Source organism: Apteryx rowi, unplaced genomic scaffold, assembly GCF_003343035.1.
Source record: "Apteryx rowi isolate R43461 unplaced genomic scaffold, aptRow1 scaffold_11, whole genome shotgun sequence".
NCBI classification, from domain to species: domain Eukaryota; kingdom Metazoa; phylum Chordata; class Aves; order Apterygiformes; family Apterygidae; genus Apteryx; species Apteryx rowi.
In genome coordinates this window covers 4,816,075-4,835,131 of record NW_020447308.1, presented here as the reverse complement: position 1 = coordinate 4,835,131, position 19,057 = coordinate 4,816,075, and the positions used below count along the sequence as shown (strand labels likewise).

Here is a 19,057-nt window from a genome sequence, read left to right as displayed (position 1 = left end):
AACAGATTCCATCAAAACCCCACCTAAAGCATAGGGAAGGGTCACTGAACTTTGCAAGATGATAATGCATTGCTGTTTCTTTGGCATTTCTGGGGCTCCATAAGGAAAAGAGCTCAATTTCTTCCTGGCACGTCCCTCACTGGTTCCTGAACGTCTCCTGCCTGCCAGCTACCTTCCTACAGCCATCAACGATGATACGGGGCTAGGGAAGAAAAGCTACCAGGGAATTTCCTCTGCTGGAGATGTGGCTCGCCCCGGGCTCATGGGAAGAGGAGGAGAATGCTCCAGGCTCTTCTGTCAAGCCTGAGAGCCGAAGTTGAGCAGCTATAAATAGAAGTTCCCTAGCGCAGCTCAGTTGCTAAGAGCTATCATTGCAAAGAGAGAAGCAATTCTTTTTTTTTTAAATCTGAAAACCTACCAAACAACATTTAAATACTAATATTGCCAAAGCAATGCTCCCCAGTTCAAAAATTCTTGTTTAAGAAATTACAGCACTTTAGTTTGAATGTCTAAGTTAGACTTCACCTAAAAAGACTGGTGAATGAGGGAATTACTTCCTCTATTGTCCTTTAGGTTTTTAACTAATGCCTCTGACTTACAAAATTTATTCAAACTCATCTGCAACGTAATTTCTCTGAAGATGCATTTGAAAATTAAACTATGCATCATAGATCACAGTAATCAACCTGAGGCCATCGTGGCTCTAAGGTTGCAGTCCTTCAAGGAAACAGTTACAAAAATTCCTTTACCGATTCTACACAGGGTCTGTAACAAAAACAGAACTTTTGAGACTTAAGTCAAAGTTTACTGTTACGGAAATAAAGCACCACCACATCCTGAACTACTTTCCAACAAAAGGACAAACTAATTACCAGTTACATTATCAAATTCTTTGCATCATACCCAACTTGGATAGAAAGCAGCTTTAAGACCCAACAGGTAACAGATGGACCTCCAAAGGTCACATGCTGGCCATGTCCTCCGGCAACTCCCCATCTCACTCTAGCTAAAACTACTGAAGAGGAGGAGCACTATGTCGATTTTGTACATCTGGGCTTTTTTGTAAACTGAAAATCCCCAAAAAAGAATCTGCTTCCTTTGTGCTGTTGGACTTGAGCAGAACAACACTGAAGTTGGCTGAAATACCAACTATTGCTTCAACCTGAAATATTTCAGTTCTCAGACGGAGAGCTTGGATACTACTGCTATACGCAATGCATTTCATTGCATCTCCTCTTCTGTATTCAGCTGCGCGCAACCTAAATGACTGAAAGCTTCTTCCTGATGCAAGTCTCAACATTTACACATTTTACATGCTAAAAGCTCATTTTTGATGAATAAGAGCCTTCATCTGAACTGAATAGGAAAATAAAGTGAAGTGTCACAGAAATGCAAATTTTATGGGCTCATGAATCACAAAAGCTTTGTACATCTGACAAATTGAGCCACTTATGAAAAACAATGCTTACCAGTGTTGTAGGCAGTAGGCATGGCCGAATACACCAGTCCCTGCGGAGGCAAGCTTGGAGTTGTCACAGACACCACAGGGGTAGCAAGAGGCTGTGTAGACTGAGAACTACTTATCCTTTGGGTATTCTGTAAATGATTAAAAATAACAATGTCCTGTGATATCAGTTAGAACAATGGAAAATTATGTGTTATTATAAAAATAATATTCAATTAAATATGCATTTCTTTGCCTTATTTCTATTTAAGCACATATCCTTTTTGTCTGGATGGCTTTTCTTCTACAAAACATTTCAAACGCTAAACCAAATTGATCTTGGCAAACTGAAATGGAAAATGAATCAATATTCACTGGTCGCCCTCCCCTGCACGCAGATTTCAGTGTTAATTTGAGTTACAGGACAACCCTACAATTTTCAGAAGTTCTTAAGTGATTTAAATGTTTTAAGTCTCATTTTTAAAGGGGATTTAAGGCACATGGTGAGATGCAATTCTATTAGAAATCTCTTAGATTCCCATTTTCCAGTTGCTTATCTGATTTGCAAGATTTTAGCTGTCAGCTTTGGCACTGTGCTAACTGCACCTGTACTAAAAGAAAAACAGAGATCTTTTAAATTTTTGTGTTGATAAGACCTCGGTGATAAGATAATTCCGCAGTTCCCATGGTTCCTGAGAACCTGAAAGTACTTATTATAATGCAGATATGTTTCAAAGCACATGACATTTCAGTTCACACAGAGCAACTGTGCTTTTTGACAGGAAAAACAGCTAAACTATACCGTCTCAGATGATCTCTTCTGTCTAACTGTAGGCGTGAACTGGCTTTTTAATAACAGTCTTTACATGCCATATACTGGAATGAACATCTGTAGCAAACATATCACTCAAATTAAGCCCTTCAACAAAATTTGCTGTTTAGAAAATTGCATATTAAAGGTTTTACTTAAATATTGTGGTGAATACCATCAGACAGCAAAGCTACTCTGCCACAAAATGCACTGTTATTCATGAAGGCAACTTTAAATCTTTTTTTCAAAATATGCAGTTCAACAGCATTTAGCCTTGCCAGATGGTGACAAGAGCAGGCGACACTGCATTTTTATTTTTAAACAAGACATGCTTACAGTTTTACCCTCAGAAATCTTAACTTTACTTTCCCTGTATTCTGTATTTCTACATTCTCAAAGAGACATTTGAGATTAAGGGAGCTAAATTTCAAACTATTTTAAATGTGTTTTTTTAAAGCAGCTTTCCCTCTATCTCTGAAAAAAATGTTTGCTATAATAGCAGCTTTTCAGCTCTTTGGGAGAATTTAATTTCCTAACTTTAAATGAATGAGGGAACCTCATTACCTTTTCTCATTTAGGACAGACATACAAATATTTCAGTACCTCCAGTACTTTATTTTTTTCTCCACTCTGATCTTGAAAGAGTGAGCAACATTAAAAATGCATGTTTCCCTTTATAATAGTAATGGAAAGAGCAGGTACAGAAAGATGGCTCTACTCAATTTAAGCCAAAACTTGTGAAGATGAATTCAGGGCTATCAATCCTGGACTTGTTCCTCCCTCAGCTACAACCTTCTGATCGCCGTTTTATCCGGATGCTGTGGCAAGCTCACCACTGAGTCTCATAAACAAGAGTCTGGAGACCATTTTGGTGTTTTTCAGCAAAGAGGTACCTACTCCGCTGCACAGTTCCTGCATTTCAAAAGCCCTACAGTCAAAGAGAAAGTCCCACTGATTTTCTATATAATTTATCCTTTTAAATCACTCAGGTACTTCTGAAAATGTCTGCTAGGCCAAGTTTATTTGACGTAAAGATATGTTATTGAAGCAGATCTTTGCGTCTGTCAGAAATAGACCTTTTTCCAAAGGCTTCTTGGATGGCAGCCTGTAAAGTTGGGATTAGTGTATAATGGAAAAGTTAGAGGAGCATACTGGGAAACAATCCAGACCAAAGGATTTCCCCGTGGGATTTGTTGGGTTTTTTTTGTTTTTTTTTGTTTCGGAGTGGCTAATAAAGCTGGTTTTCTGACATGATTTATTTCTGAATGTAACTCCTAAACACTCAGCCATACAAAGCCACCGAGAAATATTCCGATGCGTCTAACATTGACTGTACTTGGAGATTCAGTCAATCAGAAAGATTCAAGACATCTTGCACAGTTTTTTTTTAACTGGTGCAAATGATAGCAGTAAGGGGAAGAATCTGATCCCTGCTCTGCTACTCTGCTCTCTCCTCTGCTTTACATATTCTAAGTATTTTTAGTTCCAGCCAGACAGAATTAATGTTCACAGACATGATTTGGAACTGTTTCCTAGCATTAATTAGCCTGATAAGGGAGGTAACATTACAGGTGTACTTCACACTTACTTACTATGTTTAGGAGCTGCTGTTTGAGGAAGATACTACTTTCCCTTCCCGTGTGCCCGTTTCCTAACGGATGAGCCCATCCTTACGGCCACTAGAGGGCCCACTGTACATATAGCATCCATAAGCCAAACACTCCTTGTTAAGCCACCCCATTTCACACTGCAAAGAGCGTAGCAATCCTGGCAGTTAGGAATACCTCAACTCAAATGATTTTACATCATTCCGATTACCGAGATGCATGCAATGGTATTTTTATTATTATTATTATTTTTTTTTATGTTGACTTAAAGTTCTACTTCTTGTACTGGAAGCCGGACACCTCAATAAAGGCGAGAAAAATATGCATGACACAGCTGTTTATCTCTGCTCAATTAGCAAGTCATTCCAATAAAATTTATAAAAAACTTCAATACTGGCTTTTTAAAATCAATTCCCCTTATTTACTTTTGTAAATTCATTGCTCATGTTTAAGGTTAAAAAAAAAAAAACAGTCAAACAACAGCATGCATTCATTAAGAAATGTATCTAAATCACTACATTTCCCATGCTTTCATGCAACTAGAGCCTCGTATTAGCAACAGGTCCATGTTCAAAAACAAGTCAAGGTATACGATTTGCAGAATTCTCTGCGTAGCTTTACAATCTCTCTCTGATGCAGCACCTTCTGCATGATTTGTGCTACAGCAGCTTTTTTTTTTTTTTTTTGCAAACTGCTCTAAAAATAAGTTATGAATTATTTTAGCCTTATGTTATTTTCCAGACAGAATGCCAAATGTTAAAACCTTTTGGAAAAAATAGAAAAACACAAATCCCAAGAGTTTCCTGTCAAAACCAGAATATCTTTCCACTGGAAAAAGGTAGAATTCTTCTTTTGCAATTCTTTCTTTCTTTTGGTAAACAGGGAACACCCCTGTGGTTTGATAATGTCACGCAGGATGAAATAACTCTAAACTCGAAAAAGGTGACCTCACCAGCAATGATGTAATCTCCATGAAAGGAAGAGAAGTAATAGAGGGCTTGTGTTACAATCTGAAGAACTTCATGAGTGAAGCCACCCTCTAAAAATATTTCAGTAATTTAGGGGTCCACTACTGGTTATTTGTATTTTATTAAAACTCAGTAAGTATCCTATACACATGGACAGTTACTCTGTAAGGCTCTTTTCCAATGTTCCCTCCAAGAAAAACAAAAAGCTTTTTTCAGGAAAAAATAGAAGTTTACAAATAGAAAATGCTAGACTTTGGATGTGTTGTCAACCTCAATCAGTGGGGTTTTGGTTTTGATTAAACAAATGTATTTTTGTCTGCTACCAAGGGAACACTGGAATTACATAAAATATGTAATGAAACTACAGTTAAAAAACTGTAGTAAAAGAAGTTTTCAGCATCTTGCTCTTTCTCATCAAACACGAGCCCAAACTCACCAACTCCAATTCATCCTCCTCCGACTGTACTCAGCAAACAAGAGGGATAACACAGTTACTAAGAATAGCATTGCTTTCAAAAATGAAAGAAAAAGTCACGTTTGTGCTTCAGGATTTTTATGTATTTTCATTAGTAATGTGAATTTGCCGCCTGATTCTGTAAATAACACTATTAGCAAGTATAATACGTTATGTAATCTGGATCAATTAATAAGAAATACTCTACTGAAAAAACACACCATGGCAAAATTAATGCAGAAAGAGCCAGTAAAAACAAGGACACGGCTACACACTGACATCATATGGAGATAGGGAACACATCAGTTTCTGGCTGAACTTATCCAGTAAACATCCAGCTCAGTAACAAAATATTTTTCATGTATAATAATTATGCCATCCAAGCACCTCTACTCTGAAATCTCTTTTCAATTTCCTCAAGAAAGACAGACAACAAACAAACTGAATTGTACGTCATTCTTGAGAATGAAACAATAAATATGTACTATATACTATAATGTTAGAACTACTGTATTACAAAAATTCTTTGTGTATCTATTTCTAATTAATTTAAAAGCATAATTTTCACTTTACAAATCAGTCAGTATATCTCCTTTTATCTTCTATACTTTCACATATTCCTAAAGAATCTAAAACTTTAATAAGTCTTAGGCCAAACCTTATTATATCTTCCGTTGCTCAGACTGATTTTGTATTATTTAACATTAATATCAGTAATGAACGTAACCACTCGTGGTATCTTGGAAACAAAGGACTGTACAGAGAGTGCTTATATTGTTTACATCCTGCTCCTTTTGGTTATGGTTCATCCTTCCATACACAGAGAGAAAGGAAACGAGCACACAGATGCTCAGAATTTCTACATGACAGTGAAAGACGAGGACCAAAGGATTTGGCCAAATAAATTAAAGGAAGAACTGAGTAACTCTTCCTGATGGACCTGTTCCGGCCTCTGTGCTGCGGCTGCCTCATGCCTGACACGAACCTCGTGCGCTATGCTAAACCTGGGCTGAACAAACATTACTACCAACATGCCAAACTGCACAGTAGTACTGAAAAGTAAACAAATATTTAGTCTCAGGGACTGACACTGATCCTCATTACTCTTCTACGTCTTCATTGAAGACCTGACATCCAGAGGACATGAGAGGTCACATTCCAGCACACTATGCCAAACAAGGCATTCCTCTCAGACCATAATTTCCACAAAGCCACACTTCACACCCTACAAACATTACAACCTAGGAAAAAGAGATACAAGTGTGTTTTGGGTCACATTAATACAGTTCATGTTACCAGTAAGATCAACCATTTCTGCATAGTATAATGCATAATCCTTTTAAATACCCACCTCCCCAACCCAACAGACTTCTCAGTATGAACAAGTCAGAGATGACAAATCAAAACAACAAAGCTCAAATGTATGTCTCTAGGATCGCACTCTAACCACATTTAGGTCAGATGACTATTTTACACTTATAAAAAAAAAAAATCTTAAAATGTACTTTCTCTAAGGTAGGTATTTATTTATAACTTAGATTCTTATTAGTAAAATTTCTGAATACAAAGGCCTTTCTATTACTATAATGTATAGCAAGTATTTGAGATAGTTTGTTCCTGTGCATGAGAACAGAACATTTCATTTTTACCCTAAACCTAAAGCCAACTATAGAACAAATGTTTTAACTTACCAATGGTGGCATCATGCCCTTGCTGGAGGGTGGGATGACAACACGGAGGTCTGGTTTGCGATTGTTCATTCCAAGATTACCTCCTCCAGGTGGAGGCGGAGACTTTGTAGGCATGACTTTGCCTAAGCCATTCCCACCACCAGTAGTTCCAAGTAGACTCGGTGAAGCTCGAGAGTTCACAAAACCGTTTCCTGAAACGGGAAAAACAAATGCACCTTAAGACTGAAGAGAAGTAGTAATACAAAATTTTAGTGCAGATGTACAAATGGCATAATATTACTTTCATAAAATTTTCAATAGCAAACTTTTCACAATAGGAGCAGCACAGAATAATCAAACAAACAAGAAACACTTTGACCAGAAGATCAGTATGGTAGCATAGGTAAGTATAGTATATAGTAAGGCAGTATCACATCAAGGGCATATTGTGGCAGACTAAACGCTCCAAAAGACATATTGTCAAAGAAGTACTTCTAAGATCATCTGCTTTTATTATTTTGCCCTTTGAAGTTGTTCTAGGCGGAGCTGGCAAGAAAACGTGCACCCTATTTCACCCCCCAATCCCACAGAGAACGTGAATTACAGTGCATAGTTGCCTGTGTGAATAAAAAACAGCCCCTACAGCCTTCATTTCTAAAAAGGCTTCTTCAAGCATCTGCAAGATTCCAAGATCTATCCTCTAACAACATTAACTTCAGTCTCAAAAATATACACTGTCTGGTCATTATATTTAGCAAGGATGAGGAGAACAAATCCATTTTCTTAACATTCATTCCAAGATCTGGGCACAGACATACATGTCAGCTATGTCCATCCATTCACTTTACACAGGTCCTTCTCTCCCTTACTCCTGATACTCATCAAGGGAGAATTAGACAAGCCAAAGCCTCCAGGTGCTGACTGTTAGCACCGAGCTCTCCAAAGCATACTATGCTCAAGATACAGGCCTTAGATCACACTTAAAATAGGTCAGAAAAAAGTAACGGCACACTAAAGCAATTTTGTGCTTTAGTATTCTGTTTCCCTGTAGCAAGTCACACAGGCACCTATCGTGTTAATTAAAACATCCTTTCAGACAATCTTTTCGAAAGCTACATTCCAACAATTTTATCAGATTTACAGCAACAATTCCCAAAATACACACACCTTATTCAGCTGCAAATTAAAAAAAAAAAAAAAAAAAAGTTGTAAATGAGGGAATTTTACAACAGGGAGAGGCAAACTATGGTTCACACTACAGAACCTGTGTATATGTGTGTATAAATAAGTACAATTTATAATGAGATTATGTTTAGACTAACATTCCAGGTCTGAAAGTGGCCTTTACAGTCATAACTCAGGGGCAAGCCTATTGCACAAAGTTCGCTCTGTGTGAAATTCTCTTCTAATAGCCTGTAGCGCCATACTGGCATGAATGTTGTACCATTATTCTAATTTGAATAGGCCCCTGTGCCCAATCCAATTTTATCACATTAAGTACATGTTAATTTAAAGGCAATTAAAATAAGAAAGTTGTCAGTGTCACATTCTAGCATCTCTACCAAAATTTCTAACACCTTTAAAAGCTCATCAAGAATGAGGGACAATAAAATGTATCAGTAGGACAGTACAACACTTGATAAAGGTGACTGGTACTGATGAGGTACTTGGCTACCAAATGTTGAGAACCTGCAAACTCACAAGGATGTTAAGGAGGAAGCATCCTCTACTAGCACCGACCCTGGTTACACGGTGGGGGAGCTGCCAACCGCCATCGTCATCTTCTCCCTCCCCATCATAAATGGAATCCTGTGTCTTAATTTAATTTCTGTTTTATAAAGGTCTTGTAGAATATCCTCCGATCAAAGCACGGACTGCGTTATAATTCTTAACGTCAATCCTCTGTTTTTTTCCATAGTTAAATTCTTAAAACAACAAATTAAATTATAGCTAAATATTTTTAAAGAAAAAAAACTGAATGTGGGTGGAACTTGCTAATCTGAAAGTAGCAACCACAGTATCCTCATTCACATACGGACGAGCAGTAAATTCACAAGTTTAAGGTCAGCACTGCAAGTTCTGGCTTTACTTTGTTTGTGGATTTCCTACGCTGCCAAAGCCTGACCATACTTGGAGGATCTGATACATCGCTTGTGTTTTTCAAGGCCGAGGGAGGAGTTTTTTCCAAGTTAGTATTTTCCTGAAGCCTTTGTACAAGAGGTATGGGAATCCTTTTTGAGTGAGAATTCTACTGTTTTTCCTCAAAGATCATGCGGGAAAGTAAGGATACAATGACAGCAGAGAGAACTAAAAGTTTTTTATGTCAGTATTCTTCCCTCTGTATTAAGAGCCACTGCAAAAACATATTTCATTTTAACATTCTTTAGCAAGGAACAGCAGGATTTATTGGGATGCCTTAAGGTTGGTGATTAAATTTAGTTAAAGTGGCTGGAAAAGTTGCTTAGAGTTGAGAATACAGGCTAGAGCTGCATAGACTCTCGCTTGCTTGGAGAAACCTGGTAACTTTTTGTCAACTGTTATTTGTTGTGTTGCGATTTGCACGAGCTCCAGGAAAACAAAACAACAAGCTGAATCCACACAGACTGAGTTGATCTGTGAATTACTACTGCAGGTGTCCGGGTTGCTTTATTTGGTTAGGACATAAGAAAGCAAAAAACAGCATGTAAAATGAAATATGTAGAGAGAGTAATTACAACGTTAATGTTTTAAAATAGAGCCAGAGCCAGGCTGCATACACATCAGCTACACACAGTCTATGCAGCATCAGATTACAAGACAAATCTCACACAATGAATATGAGAGAGTACAAATTAAGTGGATCTGGGAACATATGTGAGGGAGTAAAAATTATTTGAAAATAGCATAAATTTGATGCAACTATATCCTAAAAAACTGTCACAGAATATTTCTTTTATCAAAATTACTAGTGTAATTTAAAGACCTTGTTATTAAAAAATACAGTCTCTGCTTGAATAATAAATACATTTTATTACTCACTAGGCCGTCAACATTACCTTATAGATATGGCAATGCTGTGGGTTTTGAAACTTCAGAACAATAACACTTTTTATAAACAATGGACTCCTGTGCAGTATTTTCATCTATCCTATGATGCCATTTCCTGCCCTCTGTTTTCAAGCATTTTGGTAGCTCATGTGTTAAATCTGGATAGTGTCTTGCTTCCACACCCAATACAGTCATTTCCTGCAGCCCTTATTACGAGGCTCTGCCAGTCCTTCAGAAACATTTCATGCTCTTAATGGTGCTGTCAAAAACAACAAACTTCTTGCCATTGCCTTCTCTGCACAGTATCATTCAGCAGCAGCGCAGGCAGAGTCAAAGCATTTGCTCTGTCAAAAGGCCTGAGCATTTTTTTTAGAAGAAAATATGAGTGTTTAGAAAGTGTGTTAGGATGAGAAAAACAAAAGTGTCATAGATGTGCAATACTAGGGGTGTTAATTTAACAAAACAGCAGCCCTTTGATAGATGCTCTGTGCTTGCTCTTTATAACAAACACTGAGGTACCTACATCTATTACTCATATGCTAGGGCTACAAAAAGACTGTACAATATTCATTTTTATATGAAATTTGAAGTATTTTTTGCTGTTAAACATCTAATAAGAAAATCAAGTTACAAGTAAAGACTGAAAGGACAACTAAAAGCACAGTATTTCTTAGAGTAAGGTCATGAGCCAGAAACAGATAATGATTACAGGATGATGCAACTGCATGGCAGGTTGCCAAACTGAAGCTTTAATAACCCCATAAATTCCACTTACTATTTTGTATAATACAGAGGTTGTTTCTACCCCACTCACTATAGATCTTCCTCAAATACAATTACTTTTATGTTTAAAAACACTATCAAATTGAAAAATGGAAACAGGATGTAAAATCCTATGCAAGTGTAAATTAAAACTACTGTTTTTACTTCCATCACAACAGTTTTATTAAACTGTAATTCTTTAAGACAGACTACAAAAGCATTTTCAAAATACATATTTGGAAAACAGAGACCAATGCAGATGATAAAAGCCCTCAATTATAGGCGTAATTTTAAACAAATATGAAAATTATAATTTAATGAGATTCTATCATAATAAGCATTGCTAATGCCCGTTAGCCCACTTCTTGTTTGGTCAAAAACTTGATTTAACCTTGAAATAGCTTCTTTTCTGAAAATCTATACTAAAACCCGCCCATTTTAACAACTGTATACTAATGCCTTCAGAAACTTAATACTGCTTAATCTCATTTATTCTCCTGCAGTCCAAGATGTAGCATTCAATTATATCAGACTCATATTTCACTATATAAATCACATCACCTGAAAAAAAATGAACACACATGGATGGAAAGTACTCCATGTTCTTATTACAACTCTAGGAATATATTAGTGTCATTGATGCCATTAATCTTTTTTTGTGCTTCAACTTTGGAGAAACTGGATGGTTGTACATAGTTTTGGAAAATAATCATGGGCAACCAAATAAGCAATACAAGATGAAGTAAACATGAGAATTGTAGTACATAAATATTTATCCATCAAATAACTTCACATAACCTGACAAAAGATACATTATTTAGAAATTTCAAAGTAAACTGAAAATGGTGTTTAGCAAGAAGACATCATTTCAGTATGTGCACAGAATATGAAATAAAGTCTGTTTAAGAAAAATATTTACATGTAGGACCTTGAAAAAAGTATTACAAGTAAATACAACAATAGCATTTCTATGTGCCTTAATTGCTATAGTTGCATTTTGGGGGGAACGACAGCTCTAAACGGAAATTAAATAATCTGCAGTTTGTACCATTTTCAGACCTGCACAACAGAAATCGCTGCCAATTCTAGCAACACTTCAGAAAGCCTACTTTCTCCACTCGTTTTGGAAATACTTTATTATAACTTCTAGACCTTCTGCTTGTATGACCTGTAGACCTTCTACAGGATTAGGATTATTATTCAGAACACAGCAGCAAATTTAAAATGAAACATATTGCTTTTCTATCTAAACGTTATTCAACTGTGTGTGAAAAATTAGCAGTGGCAATTAGATGCCTTTTAGGTCATTTGTCAACTAAACTGTTTGCATTTAATGAAATCAGATTTTTACTTGCTGAACTTGTTGCTTTCTATACATTCTAGGCAAAGCCAGTGTAAAGAAGGGAGGACAGAATTGATATATTAACAGTTATCAGAACTTCTGAGGGCATGTGCTGCAGTATCAGGCCAAGCTGACATAATCTAAAGTTGAGACTTCACACAAACAGATATGCTGCAATACTTTCATCCAGCTGGTAGAGTAATAGTTTGTTATGCATGTGGCAAATTCCAACCAGAATTGTCTTGTATCTTCTCGTAAACCAGAAATTTTGGAAAGATAATGAACACACATAACAGTATATGAGATTTCAACAAAAATTTAAGAGTACTTCATGGGCTGAAACGATCTCATGTGGACCCATGGCTTCCAAGAGGTCTTGCTTAAAAAAGCAACCAAAACTACCAGAATATTTTCCATGCCAATTTCAGCCAGTTGTCTCCTGTGAGCTGATCTAATCAGATCATGATGGATGGATCAAACTTTGTTATGTGCTGAAAACTGGGTCTGTGTCTATCAAAGGGAGAAGGGTTCAGCTTGCACTCTGCCAACCAGCTGGTCTGTAGTCCACTTTCAGTAGTCCTTTTCCTCAAGAAGAACTTGGAAGCTGTAGGCTGGAAATGTAAACAGACTGCTCTCAGACTTCTTCAGGGATCCTTCAACTTCTTCCTTAGAGAAGGGCGAAACACTGACTGTTGCATTTACCTGGGTAACCGTGAAGATCAGAGTAAGGCGGAATGATACGCCAACACTATTGAGATTACAGAGCTAGAACCTTTGTCCACTGCATTTAGCATCACTTGAACATATATTCTAAGTCAAACCCCTTGCAGTACAAGTTAGGAAGCGAGAAGCTCTGTCTTGTGTAAGATTATTTGTCCCACTGAAATACAGCAGGCTAGAAGTACCACCATAACCGTAATGTAGGAACACGCTTAAGAGTCTGATAGCATCACTCCACTTTCCAGCAAAATTCCTGCAAGAGGTAGGTTTTTCCCCAGAGTTAGTGGGACACTTCTCATTGGGCCAAGTTAATAAGCAAAATAACATGAACGGAAAGATATGTACAGAAAGGGGTTTTTTTTATTATGGAAGCCCTCTGGTGTCCTATTTTAAGAATTGTAGCACATTAGGCACGTGACTTGGAAGACTTGTGAAAGACCAAGCTGAAAGATTCTTTTATCTTCTGACACAGGAAAAAAAGCTCACCCAACCAGACAAGCCCTCAAGATAAAGCAAACCATTCATGGGGATGGTCTTTTACAGATCCTATCTCGATCCCTTACCAGCAATATACAAAGCACCTTATAGCTGAATGCAAACTGTCAGCTGCGTCTCTGCATAATCCTTCCTGAGATCAGGAAACCACAACAAAAGATCACAGGTGCTCTAGATCCAGTGCTTGTATGTTCTTAATAGGGATCCAACAGCTTACTAGACACAGTTGTTCAACAGTTATATCCTTCAGCTCCATTCCAAAGAAATTAAATATTCCTAAAGTTACTTCACATTCTCAGAATCTGAAGATTAGCGAAGACATTAGAGAGGGCATGACTCTGGAATGAAGAGGAGAAATTCAGTACTCAAGAAGACTAGGTCTTTCTTACCTGTTCTCATTGATGATAAAATTACAAGAGGAAAGATAATTTCCCAGAAGATAAGCTGGCTCCATAAACTGCATTATTGACTGGAAGAGGTCCTTACTAAGATAGGTATAGACAGATAATATTGCATACTTGCAAGATCATAAGGACCTTCCAGTTGCAACAGCTCCTTTAAAATCACCTAGGACTGAGAAGAACTTGGGAAACGCATCACAGTCCAAAGGTATCAGGGTTTGTGGTTTTCAGGCAGCCTTGGCAAGGAAGGCCATAATCCTAATTTGCAGCCCAGGTCTTTTGCCTGATTCTAGCTCTATACCATAAATGAAAGGTGTGGAAGAGGAAGTAGAAATCAGAAAACAGTGGTACACCTTTTAAGCCTTTCCAATTCCTAGAGTCCCTGAGGACGGGACAATTTCAGTGACAGGGCCCTTCACTGGAAACCTCTGGGAAACTCAAGGTGTAGTACTGAATCTACTGGAACACAGTGAAGCAGACCTCCTCATAACACATTTGAAGGTGACTGGTTCATCAAGTGTCCTTTCTGTTCAAAGCCACAGAAGCTCTCCCTCATACCTGGGAACTCTGAGCAAGTGAAGCCATACTTTGGCTAACTACAGCCTTTTGAAAGAAATAATGTAGACATATAGCTTGTGTTCAAAGCCTGATGATGTTAATAAGAAATAGCAAATTGTACACATCCTGGGGAGATGAAATTCCTGAAGCATATTAGATGCCAATCACAAATTAAGCAGGGTTTAACACTGACCATGGGCAACAGCATGAGGAAAATTCTAGCTCCAAAACATCTAATTTAATTAACAGAAAAAGTGAATTAGCTCAGGAGCAAAGGCAGCAAGTTATAATGCAGGACATTTTTCTCCTTTCAAAACTGATATACTGGCCAAATGAAAAACATTTGGTGGATGCTTTTACATGATGGGTTAAACTTTGAAAAATACTGTAAAATAAAAACACTTTTTCAGAGTTATGACAGCTGCATGCGAAATAAGCTCTGAGTTTTTACAAAATGATTGCAAAGTTTTCCATTCTAGACATTAAAAGCCACCTACCAATCTTTGCCACAATGCACAAATATTTTTACTCATTAGAAAAAGTTATTTTCAACAGAAAAAACGTTAAGATGGCAGATGGACTATTAAAGCAAATCATATCAATTCCAGTCAACTTACTTACAATGTAGGAAAAACATGTGAACTAAATATGAGCCATTTTCTGCAGCATCTTTGTTTGTATTACATCCCAACCACACAAGATAACCTTACTCATTTTTTCCTCAGAGATAAAGGCGTATGTCTTTTAACAAAAAGGAAGCAAAATCTCAAATGCTCAAAACTTTATAACTGTAAGTTTTTCCTTTCTATAAAACAGAATATTTGTGTATACATGTATTTATACCTCTAAATTGCAAGTACTCCATCTTTGACACCTCTCCTATAAATTGAGGGCTGCAAAATAAACACATAATATTTCACAACTATATCCACACGAGAATTCACCATTCTCRAGAAGTTTAAAAGAAAAGAATGGGAGCTAAAAAGAAAATAAATTTTGTTTAAAATAAATTCTATAATAAATGTGCCAATAAACATTGTCTGCAGACATTAACAACTTGATATATATGCTTCAGCAGCAGCAGCCAAGCTTGAATTGACAAGTTTGCAGATTTACTCAGTTTGGTTATGTATGGTTTCTTGATACTGTTTGGTTGCAACTGAGAAGGCTACCATGCATCTGATGTTATTTAAAAGAAGTCTTGCCATATTCTAGTAGAAAGTAAAGCTCTGACAGCTTAATGTATTCTGGGGCTTAGCATTCTGGTGTTAACTAGGTATGTGAGTTTTGCTAGAGGTACTTCTTCTAAATCTTCCACACTGTCCTTATACAGCCACAATTGTTATTTGAACGCAAATCTTCTAGAAATGAGTGGGTACGAGTATAACATTTTGGGTATGATGTTCTGGAAAGTAAGAGATAAGAAATGCATTTTGACTTTCCATATAAGTTATTAATAAATTCAAGAAGCAGGAGAACATTTTACCTCATTAAACATGTTCACCAAACTGCTGTAACTGGGTATTTTTATAGGTCAATATTCTATAGCACTGAAGAAATAATATATGAGCAAGCGCTGTAAACAACTATTTTCTTTGCTTATTAATAGAAGGAATCTTAAACCTGAGGTTGCTGCTACTACAGCCTGATTTTAAAAAGGCCTGAAACTGTCTGATAATAAGCTTACATAATCTGACTTTTGAAATACTACAGAAATCAATATATGACCTCCAGAGTTTCTAAAAATAGTCCATCTGGGTTTTTTTCCCCCCTACTGAGGAAGTTTCTTCTATTTAAAATTTTGCTTACCTAATGGAAGCCACACATTAATATTCAACATCTTTGCTGCACATAACCAGAGTGAATATAGACAGGAGAGTCAAACCTGTGCTTTAAGGCTCCTAGTTACAGCATTTTTTATTCATGAACTCAATCAACTTCGAGTTTATCTGCAAAAGAGCTTTTTCCCCACTTGCCACATTATGTTAGCAAATACCAGAAGGTCAACAATTGTTTCTCTAATTCCTTGCTACAAACGCATGCTGAGGAGTTATGTGCATTTCCAAAATCGATCCTCAGTTACCAAGACATCTCAAGAGATGGAAGGAGTATGAAGGAGGTGGGTTGACAATGTCATTTTGTCCTTCTGTAATATGATAAAATTGAATGGGCTGCCTCCTCTCTGTCAGACTAACAAATTTTGTTTAGATGACACAAAATATTATTTAAATGAAAAATTCTGTCATATCTGCTTACTGAAGGCCAAAAAAATACTGTGATTTTTATTTTTTGCAAAGTCTCTAATTTTTGAATGAAATCCTGATCATCCTTCAAAATTAAGACAGCACCTAGATAACGTTTTCCAAGCTTTATTTCTTTCACTGTCTAACTGCCAGAACATAATTAGCAAGATGACAATACAAACTATAGGTATTTTCTTCATTTTGATTGGCACCATAAGCAGTACCACAAATTCAGGTCCTAAGAATACTAGGGCTGAGAACACAACTCAGGTGTCTTTAGCATGACGACTTAGTAAGTGCAGTGAATTTTATACAAATTAAGAAATTTGGCGAGCATAATGTCTCTCTAGAGTGTTGTAGTAACATTTGTAGAGAAACACAAACTCAAAAGCAGCAAGTTACTGAAAACAATAACAGTAAAAATGCAAATGTTACTAAAGTGAAATGGGCATGACGGAAGTTAAATATCTGATAAGAGTTTACAAGACTCAATTAAGAGGCAACTAAAAACAGAAAAACAGGAAAACTCCAAAACATTATTACCTTTTTCTCCCATAAAACCTTTTTGAAAAGATTCAAAAATCACTTTTAAATGACCTACGAACTATAAACACAACACTATTGTTCAACAAAGACACGATACTGCACTTACCAACTGGACTGGTACCAGCTCCATTTGGCACTGCGAGGTCAGTTGTCCCCAGCATTCCACCTAATAATTGAAAAGCCAGATGACTAAACTAAATAGTTTTCATTAAAATTATACATCGTTTCGTATTTCAAAGCTTTGTGCATTAAAAAAAGAATTACACCATCATTAGGTGGTGGTGTTTTTTTTTTTTAATGAAAGCATAAAGTGTAAAAAGCATTAAAAAGTGTAAAAAGAGTGTAAAAAGCATTAAAAAGTGTAAAAAGAGTGTAAAAAGGGGGAGCGCAATAGTACTGAAACCCTACCTGCATTGCCAGTACTCGGTGGTCTCTGAGGGGCCCCAGGCGATACGTTCCGATGCAGCGTGGTCTGAGGTGGGGAGAGCATGGTGGTGTCCGTTAACGATGAACTGGCGGCCAGCGATGGGGATACGAGGGAACTCCCTGGGTTACTGTACGTTAAAGTGTTGGGATTGGACACTGGAACCGTAACCGACATCGAGAAGTTCTGTGCAGGCAAGCCGGGCTGGAGGAAAGGAGGCACAAACACACACAAGACAGCAATATTAGTGTTAACTATATTTACAGAAATAACACATTATAAAAATACACTTTACATTTTGCCAAGATTTGCTCAGGTAAAATTAAGAGTTAATTATGTTAGTTTTGAAACTCTATTTCACTAGGAATACAATTATAAAACATCCATTTGTTGCATAGCCTGGTGTTGTGAACTATTATACTTTATAAGCATACAATTTCAGAAAAGTTACTTATAAACTTTTAAAATACTGAGACAGTCTGCACACAAAAAATTGAACATATTCATATTAATTTGCTAACTCAGAAATATAAATTTATCAGTTAATTCAGATTACAAACTAAGCATATCTACAAATCAATGAACCATTGCATCTTCAAAACGTAAGCATCAACATGCACATTATAAAACAGTTACAAGACAAAAAAGGAAAAGTTAGTAATAGCATTTTCTTTTAATAACCTTGTCAAATTAAGATATTCTACTATTCTCTAAAACTTCTTCTTTTTCAACAGCCTAAAAAAGTAAACATATCTTTAGAAATTCATTAGCTTCAGTTACTTGAGTTTAACCATTTCAACTGTCATTATTTTGAGCTTTGTCTACACAAAACCCCAGTCGGATAACCACTACATTTTTCTTTTTTGCAAATTTCATTTTTTTTAATTACAATTTTTACACCATTATTGAAAAGGCCACTATTTTTCTGAAGTATATATGTTTGTTACCGAATCAAAAGCTTAGATGCCTGCCCATCTATGGTACTCATTTGGCTATGACTAACTTCTTTGGCCTTTGTCTCATTCCTATCCTTTGACAGTGGTGAGCTCTGACACAAAAGGGACTATTTTCTTTCACAACACTCAGTTACTGAAAACAAAGCCAAGATAGGTGCAATTTAAGGTTAAAAATTGGGTAGAGCTTATTGACAAAATAAACGACAGTGTCCATATTAAAGTAATCCTAATAATAATTATTGATTTTTGGTACAGACATAAGCAAAAAGTAGTGAAGTACAGTAACAGAATATTAACAAATCATTTACAGTATCTAACCAATGGCAAGCTGAATCAATATTTGTCTTCATGGGAAAACTACTTAAAGAAACTGTTCAACACCTACAGAAAATAATGGTTGTTTTTAAACAACATGCTGTCAAGTAACTCGAATTAAACTTGAAATACCAGAAGTATGCTTAAAACAATGCATAGAAGCTAGCAGTTGGGACATTTCTTGACAGATTTCTCACTATACAACCCTTAAATGACAGCTTTCCCCACGCCCCGCCTTACAATAAAGCCTGCCTGCCCATCTATGGTACTCATGTGGTTATGACTGATTTCTTCGTGCTGTGTCTCATTCCTAT

The 19,057-nt window shown here is 36.6% G+C and overlaps 1 protein-coding gene across 5 annotated transcripts in view; it reads right to left on the bottom strand.

Moving 5' to 3' along the window:
- Window positions 1-19,057, bottom strand: part of MEF2A (myocyte enhancer factor 2A) — a 103,969-nt gene that overhangs the window by 9,191 nt on the left and 75,721 nt on the right. For all 5 annotated transcript variants that reach the window (XM_026074607.1, XM_026074601.1, XM_026074621.1 and 2 more), the window contains 4 exons: window positions 17,457-17,676; window positions 17,155-17,214; window positions 6,976-7,166; window positions 1,470-1,596 (listed from right to left, as the gene is read on the bottom strand). In XM_026074607.1, coding sequence (XP_025930392.1) covers window positions 1,470-1,596; window positions 6,976-7,166; window positions 17,155-17,214; window positions 17,457-17,676 — 598 coding nt within the window. The remainder of the gene's footprint in view (window positions 1-1,469; window positions 1,597-6,975; window positions 7,167-17,154; window positions 17,215-17,456; window positions 17,677-19,057) is intronic.